At 40.5% G+C, this 13,801-nt stretch overlaps 1 protein-coding gene across 3 annotated transcripts in view; it reads right to left on the bottom strand.

Annotated features, from left to right (window-relative positions):
• The window catches only part of vaspb (vasodilator stimulated phosphoprotein b), a 43,547-nt gene extending 30,384 nt beyond the window's left edge, over positions 1–13,163 (bottom strand). For 2 of the 3 annotated variants that reach the window (XM_038285837.1, XM_038285839.1), the window contains exon 1: positions 12,668–13,162. In XM_038285837.1, the coding sequence (XP_038141765.1) occupies positions 12,668–12,672 (5 nt within the window). In that variant the 5' untranslated portion in view covers positions 12,673–13,162. Of the gene's footprint in view, positions 1–12,667 lie in introns of all 3 variants that reach the window. The other variant, XM_038285840.1, reaches the window with a different exon arrangement.
• Positions 13,164–13,801: the final 638 nt, after the last annotated feature.

Genomic DNA, 13,801 nt, shown 5'->3' with positions numbered 1-13,801 from the left:
CAGGAGTTTGTCCAGAAACCTGAGAGTCGCTGGTTCAAATCTCAACTCTATCCAACTTTAACGTCCCTCAAGAGCTAATCTTATTGACGGCTACATCATTCATGACAATGTAATGTATTACGAAGGAGTATATTTTCCACCGTTTCAAATCAATTTTTGGAGCAAATGTGGGTTTTAGATATGTAATAAAAAGGTCAGCGTGGTTGCAAAATGTTCATTGGATGGTTGCAAGGTTGGTTCAGCCTTACACAGCACAACCTTTTGGGGATGCATTGCAGTTTTCAGTACATACTACACATCTACTACATATTCTCTAACTCATCCAAATAAATGAACAAAGGTGTTCAAATCACTCTAATGCCCCTAGGCATACAGACCGTTTCTTAAAACATTTGTGAAAGAATAGATCAGAGCGATATGATGCCACCTGTGCAACAGGTCCATTTGTTAAATGTCCTTGCTCCGTATTAATCCATCATCGATCATGAGCGATTTTTAATGACAGAAACTGAGCCACAACATTTGAGGCAGCGTAAACTGACAGTAGTGGATGCGGCAGTCACGAAGTTTATAAAAGAGTCAATCCCTGCACAGCTTCAGGCTTCATGTCCTTAAATTAGCTTAAAGGAATAGTACACCCAAAACATGATTAGCCTTCATTTTCTACTCACCCCCATGCTGAACAACACTCTGGAGTACTTTTTTGATATCTCAAATGCATCTGGAGATCTGGGAGGCTTCTTGCTGTCTGCTGACATTCAAATAATGGAGGTCTATGGTGACCGAGACAGAAAGGTCCATAAAAGTCCACAAAAAACGTGTCAATATTCCTCCATACTGCTCGTCCAATGTATTCCAAGTGTCCTGAGTGGGTAGCATCCAGAATTTACTCGAAACGAAGTCATTTAGAATGTTTTTAGAGCATAAACAGTAGTGTATAGGATTTCCTGAAAGCGCGCACATGCGCGTTCACGACGCTACGGAAGCCGGCAGACCAAACCAGATGAAAGTGCGCATTCAGCGTCTGCTCTGCCAATAATGCAAGCGTAGGAGAAGAAATGTGCCGTTTACCTGTGCAAAGACAGAAACAACGAAAGAAAAATGTCTGAGGACTTCAGTGTTGAGGAAGAGCATGAGTTCTTTGCCGAGCTGAATGCGCTGGTTTGGTCTGCCGGCTTCCGTAGCGTCGGGATCGCGCATGTGCGCGCTTTCAGGAAATCCTATACACTACTGTTTATGCTCTAAAAACATTCTAAATGGCTTCGTTTCGAGTAAATTCTGGATGCTACCCACTCAGGACACTTGGAATACATTGGACGAGCAGTATGGAGGAATATTGACACGTTTTTTGTGGACTTTTATGGAACTTTCTGCCTCGGGCGCCACAGACCTCCATTATTTGAATGTCAGCAGACAGCAAGAAGCCTCCCAGATCTCCAGATGCATTTGAGATATCAAAAAAGTACTCCAGAGTGTTGTTCAGCATGGGGGTGAGTAGAAAATGAAGGCTAATCATGTTTTGGGTGTACTATTCCTTTAAGAGAAAAGTACTTTTCTGACTGTACTGTTAGAAGAATGCCAAGAGCTTTAGCATACCGAGAGATTTTGGACTCAACCTTGTGGGAAGAGTTTGGAGTTGGCCTCATTCTCTTTATACTTCACATAAAGCCAAGTTCATAAAGAAAAGAGTTGGGTTTATAGAAGGTTGAATGGTCTGACCAGAATACTAACCGCAACCTGATAGGGCAAAGACTGAGGGACAGGTTTTTGTGTCTAGTGTATGACCTCACGAATGCACTTTTAGAAGAAGGGTTAACAATTCCCTTAGATAGGCTCCTAAACCTTGTGAACAGCCTTCCTAGAGGAGTTGAAGTTATTATACCTTCAGAGGATGAAGCAATGTGATATTGAACCTTGTGGATAAATGGGCCATCACTAAAGTGTTACTCATTATTCAAGTGCAATACATTCATACTCTGTCTGGAAATACTGAAGTTTATGTCATTTTTTCACTAGCTGGATAGACTATTCCTGATGTGGAGTCAAGGTTTACAATGACTCTTTTGAATGACAATCATTCTTCAAGCCAGGCTGTAATCACACGATTCAACAATATAACAACATATTTTCTTATTACATTCAGTGTTAATTCAGGCAAAGGCCAAATCAAATCATTGATGGAGGTTGAACATGGGAAGATGTGTTCACAAACTGCTTCTTCAAAAGTGTTTTTCTCAGCACACAGTGGGTGCATGTGTTTAAAGGAACAGAAACCCTATCTTCTCGCTTGGTTCAACTGACAAAAAAGGAGAAACTTTCTAAAGTACTTCTCTTTAGTAACTTACAAAACACCAAGCTGCCTTGGTTAGATTGGAGCAGACATGAAACAAGATGCCGTAGCTGAATCACATGGGTGACAACAGTCATTTCTGAAACAACGTACCTACACACCACCTTGAATGTCACTCGATTCAGTTCTGTTACTGCTTTACTTATAGAGTAGGAAATGTGAGTTGTTTAAAATTATGACCTTCCTTAAATACCTTGTTTCGTTCTGATAACGCCAATGTGAATTCAAAGTACATCAAGACCTGCCTTAGGAGCTGAGGCCTAATAGATGGAAGGCACCAAAATAAAAACAATATTTGAAAAATTCAAAACCCAAAAAACACAAATAGCAGCAGCTGTAAAGCTGCAGATGAAAAAAATATTTAGCACCTTTTATATTTACACCTTTAAAATGCATTTATAAACACCACGCTAACCAATAAAACGTTTTGAAATACATTGTTGTGAAACAAAATATGCAACACAAAAAAAGTTGCCATTTTAGAAGCGGTTTTTGTAATTCCCCCATTACTGTTTTCGCAGACCAGAGACCTGTTATAACAATTTTTAGCAGATGTAACTGGAGTCCAAAACGACTCTGGTTTTAGATTTCCCCGCACAGATCACAGTGCTTAACTTTTACCTTCATTCAACACTGATGAAGCAGTCGGTCTCTGTGCATGATCATGGCTGGCTAAAATTCTGGGTAGTGGTTAGCACTGCTACCTTGCAGCAAGAAGGTTCCGGGTTTCGATTCCCAGCCGGGGGTCTTTCTGCATGGAGTTTGCATGTTCTCCCTGTGCATGTATGGGTTCTCTCTGGGTACTCCGGCTTCCTCCCACATTCCAAAAACATGACTGTTAGGTTAATTGGCTTCTTGAAATTCTCCTTAGGTGTGAGTGTTTGTGTAAATGGTTGTTTGTCCTGTTTGTCTCTTTGTTGCCCTGCAATGGACTTATGACCTGCCCAAGGTGTACCCCGCCTCTCGCCCGTAGACAGCTGGAGATAGGCCCCATCACCCCTTGTGACCCTGCTTGGGATAACAGTGATGGAAAATGGATGGCTGGCTAGACAACTTCTGAGGATGTAACATAGGAGCTTAAAACCAAATTTATTAACTTTTTGTGATAAACCATAGCTCTGCTATCTGTCTAATGTCAGAATCTACTGACTAAATATCTTGCCAACGTGCAAAGTGTGAATACATAAGAAAACAAGTATCTAACAGCTCTATTTGATTTTCTGTGATAAAGCAACGATGCAATATTCTCGATAGGTTGTGCAGCTCTGTTGGGTGTCATGACTTTTGATAGAAGTGTGAACATTTGTGTTCCTGTCAACACATTCAACTCAAAAAAAAAAAAAAAAAAAAAAAAATGTGCAACTTCTCTGAATTTAAACTGGCCGGACTATCACAATTAATAACTTCTTCATTAGAAATTCTGTAAGGGACTGGTGCTGTGATAGGGGTACAAATAGTCATGCCAACAGAATTCAGAAACTAAGCCCAACGTGTATGCTGTGTCAAATACATCTCTTAAAATGGAAGATTAGCCATATTAGCTACTTTCACTCCGACACTTGCTTTGCAAAATAACAGCAAACACAGTTAACAGAACTGAGAATGCTTTCTGGAAACTGTTATTAATGTCCACTTTGTAAAGAAACAGAAACACACGAGGTTATTTATTAACCGCATTTAGATCTCAGTTAGAAAAATTGGTTTCCGAAACATTTACCTCCAACATTGAACTAGGGCTGCAACTAACCATTATTTTGCAAATCGATTAATATGTTGATTATTTTTTCGATTAATAGATTAATATTTGGATAGCCAAAGGTTCTTTAAAGATTTTTTTTAATCAAATTAAACCAGGTGAAGCTCAACCTTCACTGAATAGAGCATTTTGACACACATTTTTTTAAATCTTAAATGCAAAATGTTTTTTTATATGTTTTTTTTTTAATCTTGGTATAATTACTGGACTAAATGGGGTTGCTCCGTGGCTAAAGGCAATTTTATAGCCTCTATTTTCAAGTTAACGATTAATCAATTACTAAATTAGTTGATGATTATTTCAATAATCTAATAATCACAATTAGTACGATTCATCGTTTCAGCCCTACATTGAACAACTACTTTTCAGTAAACCGGAATCGAAGATTAAGGGTAAAAAAAACATTTTTAAGAATGATAATATCACAAATACATCTTAACTACAATAATTGGAAAATCACAGATAAGAAGAATTGCCAAGCTTATTCAACAAACATTCCATTATAAAACCAAGAATACGTGTGGACTCATGTTGCTGACCCCGATACGAACATTTAACAACCATCAACGGTATAGAATAATAAGCCCCATTTACACTAGCCTTCTGAAACTGCGCTGAGAGCAGTCTGAACACAGTAACCGAGATAACTGTTGAGTGTAAATGGAACGCAACTGAACTGGACGGTGCCAGACACAACTGAACCAAGCTAATCTAGTACTAGTTCAACAGAAGGGCTTGGCACGGTTCAGCTGTGGCTCAGTTCTCTGATAACAAAGAGCGCATGAGCAGACTGTGTCATCTCCTATTTACAATCAGCTGACTCATTTCGCAGGTTTTCCAGCTTGTCCGGCTTTGCAGTTCGCAGATCTCTTCACCTGTTCAAAACAAGAACTTCTTCTCAGCCTTTAAACAATAAATGGCATCAAAAGAGCGTGGTGCAACCTGGATGATAGAGATAGAGGCTCTCATTGAAATTTGGCGGAGGACGCCATCAAAGCACATAATTTCATGAATGTTATGGGGGCTCCTGACTTGGGAGCTGTGGTATCTTGGATCACGGGTAGGAGGCGAGGAACTGTGGTAGCCTGATGTGTTAATGGTCTTAAGAACCAAACTCGGCACAGTTGAATGATCCAAACTCGGTCCAAACTCTGCATTGGTTTCAGAGGGTTACTGTAAAATGGTAATATATATATCGTACAAAATTACACAGAAAAACAAAAAAACAGGTTTAATGTTTTGGCCAAATCTAAGCAAAACAGTATGTATGACAGAACTAACAGAGCACTTTAAAGAGATGGGTAGTCACAACTCAACAGATGCCCGAGTTAATTTTCCATAATGTGGCAGTACCTGTAGAGCGGCAGAGTACTTTCTAGGTTAAATGAAAAACTGTAATTTATTACAATATGACAAAATGTTCATTCAGACAAATCAAATTAGTAGGGGGTATTTAAACCTTATTTAAGAACATAATTGAAGTGCCATGTCCTTGTTAAGTAAAACCACTGATACCAAGAGTACAATTCTTAATATTCTGCATCTGGACAAATAAGTATGGACCTCTGATCTATTTGCCATGTTAGTGGGGTTTAAAAACCTATTTTTCAGGTTAGCCGTTGCGAAGGGGAGATGGGCCCAGTATGGCTGAATTTCCACCCCTGCTGCCAGAAGTGCAATAATTTGATCTAATAGGATGAGCTGGTTTTAAATTGGTTTCAATAAATATTTATCTCTTTCAGTATTTTTTTGTACCAACAGCATTAAATTACTCATTATCCTGACAACCTTACCCTAGGCGGTAGCATCATGATGTAGGAATACCTTCCATCAGCAGGATTAGGAAAGCTAGACAGAGTTGATGGGAAGAGGACAGCTAATGTAAACATTCAGACAGAGCTACAATTTACTGGCTCAGGTAAAGTTCTGAGCTAAACCAAGTTGGTTCTTTACTTTAAGATATCTATTTGTAAAACAACTTTGAAAACCACACGTCAGTTTCCTACTGCTTTCTTCCAGTTATACACCACTCTGTCTATCACATAAAATATTTCTAAACATGTGGTTGCAGTGTTTAAAAATGCGATACGATTCAATGCATGTGACTATTATAGACTTTTTAAAATAATTTCAAAGCTCTGCTTTTTAATGCCAGATATCTTCCAAAACCTTGAGCAAAATCTCCAAAATGTGAAAACTGTTCAAAAACTTGTCCAAATCACTTTTGAAGCTCCTACTTATGTTTATATGGGGCAAGAGATAAAAACAAAACTGGATTTACAAACTGTCCCACTAAAGGGTTTTTATTTGTTTTAAAGCTATGGTAATGCATGCATGAGCACCAGTTATTCTTTAAATAAATGCTTACTTTCCATTTCCAACTGTGGTAAAGATGGATTTACTGTTAGGTACTTAATGACTTCATCCAAAGCGCCCAAACCCTACTGCTAACTTGCAGGGCTTTAGATGAAATGCTAATTGTCTGGCTTGTTTGTGCCGCTGCCATCAGGCAAGCGGTACAGGAATATACGGACTACAACAAACAGACTGAGAAACAGTTTCTTCCCCACAGCCGTCAGAGCCATTACTCCCTGCCGTCTCCCCCTCTCACACATATCATAACAACCCCCCCCCCACCCCCCACCCCCCCCCACACACACACACAGCCATATTGTTCTGTACCTTGCACTGTCACATTTTCTGTGTTTTGCCATGATTGGACCTGCTGCTGCTTCTTTGGCATGGCTGAGTGCCTTTAGTTGATTTAGTAGTGTATGTTGTTATTATTATTGTTGTGTGTTTGCTTGTCTGTACTGTATATATTTGACCTTTTGCACGGGAGCTGCAATGGAAATTTCGTTGAATTCTGTTCAGTGACAATAAATGCTATCTATCTATCTATTTAAAAGGCTGTTGTCTGCTCAGGTTTAAAATGGGTGTACCTATGTTTGTTCACTGCACTTAGTTTTAAAGTTTCAAACAAGCTCAATAGACAAGCAATGCATGCATTTGGGAAATGGTCTACAAAGCAATGAACAATTTAAATGAGCATTTAAGTTTTAAAGGAACGTATTTAAAGAGGGGACAAATGATATGGTAAGAGTAGAGAACAGCCTAGATGCACAACCCCAAAAGAAAACAGCAGCTTAAAACCAAGGAAATTGGCTATTTCACAAAATTGAGACAATAGAGGATTTTGTACATTAAGCAACTTGTGTAGCAAAGCGTCTAATCCAAGAAGCAGGCCAGCATAATGGCCTATTTAGGAATACAAGAGGTGGGAGGGCGAAAAGGGGTGAATTGTCTCAGAGAAGAGGGCAGTGGTAATTGGGCATTGTGGGGAAACGAACACGCCCCACAGGGCCTTCAAGAAAAAAAAAAGTGTGTGTCTAGGGTCCTTTAGACACACTGCATCACCAACTTTACAGCAACATTCTGAGGGCATCTTTTAAAGTCTATATCAACATGCACCTCCTTTATGATGCATGAATATATTCTCATATATAGAATAATTCCCACCTGCACATCCTAATTACCTTTAAACTGGTAGTGTTTCTGGAGTTTATAGGTAAGTTGGGATTTTTGCAAACAAATCTTAAAAAAGGTATAGCAACTTTTTTAATGGATGTGCAGAAAATAATCTAGATGCAAGAACAGAGATTCAGAAATGAAAACAGCAGCATTGTTGTTTCTTAGCAAAGATGTCTTCTTCCTAAAATGAGCAGCATTGACTATGCTAATAAATACAATGCATAACAGAGAAGTCAGACAGGCTTGCATTTGCTTTTACTGCTTACATCAAAGAAAACAATGTGACTCTGCAAGGCATGAGGGGAACAAGTGGAGACTTGAAATACCAACACAAAAACATTACCCAACCGAGCAGTAAAAACATGCTGCTGTTGCAACCAACAGGAGTTGTATCTCGCCGCTCTTACAAAGCTATAAATGCAATAACCTCCGTGTGTTTCTTAAATAACAGTTAGTGGCCTGTTAGGACACGGGCTCGCCAAAAAGGCAGAAGACGATAACAGCATATCTGCTCAGGTCACGCTTTCAGAAACATTCCTTTTCAGCTGCGGCCGAAAGCAGAGAGGAGACAAAAGAAACAACAGGGCAGGGCAGAGGTTGGGAGCGCGGGGAGGGGGGGTAATTCTCTTCTTACTGCTTTTAAGACTGATCAATAAGCTTTTGCAAGGGAGCTGATGAGGAGCTCAGTCTGGCATCACTTCCCCACATGCAGAGCCTCTGAAGCAGCTTCAGGATGCCCAGCAGGCTGAATGTGTTCAGCAGACACACAACACCTGTTTCTGTGTGTGTTAGTTCTGGAGCCCGAGGCACACATGGTGGTGGTGGTGGTCTCAGACGGGACAGCTCCTTTCAGTCGGAGTCCGATCTACTGACTCAGCGTGGGAGTCGAGAGTCACCTCTCTGACAATAGGAGTGAATCATGATGCAAATTGATGCACTTCCTGTACCACCTAACCCCCAGGATAGGAATCTGAAAGAATCATGCAATCATCTGAACAGAGAAGTTATTGTTCACTGAGACAAGAAGGCAACAAACGCTCCTAAAATCTGATCCCAGGGAACTAAGGTGTTAATCAGGATCATCAGAACCAGCTTCTGAACTGGGTCGGTGGTTGAACCTTTGACCAACTGACTGCAACTCTGTCAACATTTACATTCCTGAGCCCACAATGAGCACAAGAGGAGCTGCATACCAGCCATTACCTATTATGCAAGGTGACATGAACCCATTTGGCCGCAGCGGGGGGGGGGGGAGGTTGTCAAAGCCGTACCCTTTTAGAGGAAGAGAGCTATTCGGCTTCAACAGGAAGCTTCCCAATTCGACTTTATCAGATGAGCGAAAGCTTGAAAATGAACGAATACTTTCCTTATGAGCGGTAAAGTTACAGGTATGTTTTATGGTTGGGGAAGTACTCTTACCCCCCCCAACTGCAGAAGAGCAATCCAAGTAGCAGTTAGTTTATCTCATCCAACCACAGTAAATAACTTTATTATACACCGCATGGACAGAACGGTGTCTCTAACCATAATGTCTGCATGATGCTCACAGATATATCAAGGATAAATACAGCTACCAGCATTTCTGAAAGCAAGGTTGTTATGCATGTTAGACACACACGGTTATCTTTGTGCATTAATTAAACCAATAGCCTTGTTAATTCAGCGCCTCTAGAGCAATAAAATACCAGGATTTCAGGCCAGACCACCTTTCTCACCACAGTCTTCATTACTGTGGAGAAAACCAGCACCAATAGTGGGGCTTGATACCGTTATCAATGTTTACAAAAGCTTTTAACCAGCCATCCAATTTTTCTACAAATTAAAAACTATCTAAAGACACTTAAGGACAGGGGAAGTGATCCAACATGTCAGGGCTTTCCCTGACCCATGTGATACTGCTCACTGCCGTCAGCTGGCTGAAAGGAGGCCAGCCTACTTTTTTTCCCCTTCCTTTACAACATAGACAAATTTACTGGTTTAGAAATAATTCTGGGTATTAAAAAAAGAACAGAGCATCCCATTTTGTTGATGTCATTGAACAAATAATACATTTTATGTAAATCAGAGACCTCTAGGCTATATACCCAATCTAATCATTCAGCTAATAATCTAGATCATACAAACCTGCTATTTTGTATTACATTAGAAATAAAAGAACTGCAGAAATGTATAAAGTTCTGTTTTAATAAAACAGAGGAATTTATTTTTTGTTAAAAATGAAGTGAATCAAAATGACAGATTAGGATAACAAAACATCTTTATAAATAAGAATCTCATGTCTATGCAATTAACTTTTGGCTGCACAGGCATTTCCACTGCAATATCTGCAAAACCAATAGAAAAGAAATCACCAACACCCAGAAAAATTCGACCAGGGTGGGGCCAGTGCTTTTTTTAAAGGGGGGAACAGAACAAAAGAATAAAAAAACAACTGCAAAAAAAGGGAGGGCAAGAGAACATTGTTTAGTACATTATGCAAACCACAAAGCCAAAGTGGCAGACTTCTGATCTAACAGATGAAGACTGTGATCCTATCTTAATGCATCTGGTGCTTAAAGCTGACTAATTTCTAAATAACTATTAAATTGTAAATATGAAATATTAAATCACTGTTGAAGATGAATCAGTTAAAGTTTCATCTGCCAGTGAATAATTGTCCTTAAATTGAGTAGGTGAATAAGATGATCTGCCCAAGGAATGAGCATTTTCACTGTTTAAATAACTTTATTTGATTATTAATTTCAAATCTTTAGCACTAATCAGCTTATTCCATCCAATTGTTGTATCTATTTATAAAGCAATAAAATAAATCTCAAGGAAATTTGACACTTATCTAAATGTTTGCAGTACAGGGGCATAAACAGGTTTTAGAGGGACACTGGCCCCTGTTGGCCACCCCATCTGGAACTGCCCATGCCAACCCCTGATCCACACATGATATATTGTTACGGAAGAAAACTGGTCACTCACTGACTTGGTTATCCCCCAACCAAATTCCAGCCTTCCAGTTAGTCCTGAATATAACTCTGAAGTAGACCCCCCCCCCCCCGCCACTTCAATAAAGGTGCACTAATCTGAGGCTACGTTCACACTGCAAGCATTAAGGGCAGATTAGACTTCTGCACCTGCACACATCAAATGTCGCTTGCGTCTGCTCGCGAACCAGTTTTGCCGGTATGCTTCTGCACAGTCCTTCTAGAATTCCTAGGGACGCACAGCAGTTTCCAACCAAAGCACATGGGAGAGCCTATTCAAGAACTCGCGGCAGGAGTGTTTATCTTCCAAAAGAAAAATGGCGCGTTCCCATTGAAGGGTCTGGCTGATCCCCTCCAGGAGTTGGCAGAGACCTTAGCATCTTTATATAATTTGCCTGAGGCATCGTAAAAGTGGTTGTACTTCCGAACCTCCTTGATTAACCTTTCGTCGTAGCCGTCTATTGTAGTTGTTCGTCGGTTTTTAAAATTGGCGCACCCCGGCACCGAATCGAGAAGGACAACCACACAGACAGTCGGAAAGGCATACTAAGGACCAATCACAGCTGCTTTTTGTCTGCGCTTGAGGCCTGCGCAGGTTTGCGACCGTCCAACGCAGTCAGTCACCTTTCCAGATATATGCGACTTGTATGTGATCTTCTGTGTGAACTGCATTCATACAATTAGGTGCCCCGCATGAGCAGTAGAGGACGCAATGACGTCACAAGCAGCGAGCCAGTATGTGTTTACAGAAAAAACATGGATGGTTGAGCTTCTAATGCTAATCTTTTCCTGAATTTATTTATATAGCGTGTCATCTCAAGGCACTTCACATTTTAACCAGATCATACAGTCAGATTGATTCAAAGTGTTCTAAGGAAAACCAGTTGGTTGCGTCCACTCATTGACTCGAAGGCAATCATCACACCAAGATGAAAAAGAAAGACTGTTCTCCGCATCATCGTCCGCCATGGTTGTATTTCGCCCTGCTTCTCTATTGCAAGATGCAGGATAGGGAGTTTTGAGTATTAATGACGTTCAGGTCAGATGAATGACCTGGCCGTTCAGACAAAGGTTGCATTTGAAAAGATCAGATTCAGGACCACATAGCCAATGTTCTGGGTCCATTGGAAAAATAAAAATGAAAACCAGATCTGTTATTCAGACTTCTCAGATCAGACATATGGGCAAAAAAAAAATCTTATTTGGGTCACTTCAGGCTGCGGTGTGAACAAAACTTCAGAGTTGCTGGTGCTTAAATGTTAGATCAGAGCAGCTCCAGCCCAGGAGTGGAGACTCCCAAGCTTGTAATTGTCAGCAGACGCAGGCTGCAACAGGACATGGAATTTGTTGACATGGGCTGTGTGCCTGTGGGTCTTGTTGATGGTGCAAAAACTCTGCTCTCCCCACAGGGAGACAAGGGGGGGTAGCTTTAATGTGTGTCAGTGGAATGCATGATGATGATGATGATATAAACAGCGCATGCACTTGGCCCAGCACCACCAGAGAATTCAGCTCAAGAAGCTCACCTCCTTTAAGTCCACCATGCTGGAGTGCCTTTGAGCAACACACCGACTCCCTTTTTTTATGATCTAAATAAAGCTTAACTATTGTTTGGAACAGGCTTTCGTTTTCCGTTCGGCTATGAATCGTTTGCATGTTTAAATCTGGATATTTGGTAATTATTTGTAGTGTGAATAATCTTGGAAGCAAATGCCAAAGCGCTTTTTACCTCAATCGAGGCACTTTGAACAGGTAGGAAGCTGAAGTTTCAAGAAAGTCGCTCGGTTAGAAAAAAAAAGAGAGAAACTTCCTGCAGTTTCAGCTGAGAACAAAAACAACCCAAAAGCTCAGGCTCTATATGTTCTGAATGAGAAACTGGAATTTTACGCACCAGAAAGCAGATAAAACCAGATAAAACTGCTATATTTAGATAGGCTACAAATAACAAAACAGCTCATTAGAAAAAAAAAATAAATAAACAAAAGCAGCAGCAGAAACTGAAGCGCTCGCCTCCGAACACAATGAACATGAAGGGATTTGAGCCGCTTTACGCACCTCATTGTTCAGCCAGAGTGCGGCTCCTCTCCTCGAAGGCAACTTCAGGCTGACTCCAGCGGCCGCAGAGATGAAATAAAAACTGGACAGAGCAAAAAGAAGAGGAGAAGGTGGGGGGGAACAGCGCATCTACACCCGCAGACGGGGTAGCAAGCAGCGGGATAAAGAAGCACACCTCGGTGATTTCCTGGTTCTGTGGAGCGGGAGAGGAGGAGGAGGAGGAGGAGGAAGAGAGGAGGAGGAGCAGGGGTAGCTACAGTAGTGAAGCGGGCTTGTCAACTCCAATAACTATCCTACTGTAGGTTTCTACAAGGAAAAGGGGGGGGGGATAAAAAGTGGCTGCATAGGAAACTGCGCTTCCTCTCCTCTGAAGTCCAGGTGTTCTAATTAATAGGTGTCCTGGAACGGCTCTCAGAGGTATACCTCCGCGCCGGGCTCCAGTAGCTCAGTCCGCGGCGCTGTGGGGTCACGGTCCTGCCGTGTGAACTCAGTGGAGTGGAGTCTGGCCCAACCCGCCAGCTCCAATGTAATCCAACGATGCGTTCAAGGTTGCGTCGTAAATATCCCTTTTCAAACGGGGGTTCTGCTCTTTATGAACACCTGACTCTGAGCACTCTCTCTCAGTCAAATATACAAGGAGTCTTGCCAGAACTAAAAATTGAGATAAAAAAAAAAAATGTAACAATCATTTTATAGGGACAGCATTTAAATGTAAAATCTTTCCTAATTTTACTGGAATAACAAAAAAAAAATTAGAACCAATGATTCTGATAACATAGAAAAATATTTTAAGTAAGCTATTTAAAATGGCCAATTCCTTCATAAAAAAAATGCTATGTATCATTTTGACCTATTTGATCATCATAGGCCTACTATGGTTCGAGTTATTTTTAACTATTTTAAACTTCATACTTTTCTATCTATATTTGGATTCATTTTGAACAACATTCTACCTACTATGTGAGATTTTGTGTCTTGTGATCATCATTATGACTAAACTAAAATCAGAGATGTTGAACGTTTTTAAACATTTATCTGTATACCTTACAGTTTAGTAAAACCCCAAAATAACAAATTAAGGGAAGACTGAGACTTTTCTGCTAACTACAAGGGAAGAAACTTGTGTGAATACAT

Source organism: Cyprinodon tularosa, unplaced genomic scaffold (assembly GCF_016077235.1).
Source record: "Cyprinodon tularosa strain WSP-4 unplaced genomic scaffold, ASM1607723v1 ctg215, whole genome shotgun sequence".
In the NCBI taxonomy this organism is placed as follows: Eukaryota; Metazoa; Chordata; class Actinopteri; order Cyprinodontiformes; family Cyprinodontidae; genus Cyprinodon; species Cyprinodon tularosa.
This window is presented reverse-complemented; position numbering and strand designations above follow the sequence as displayed.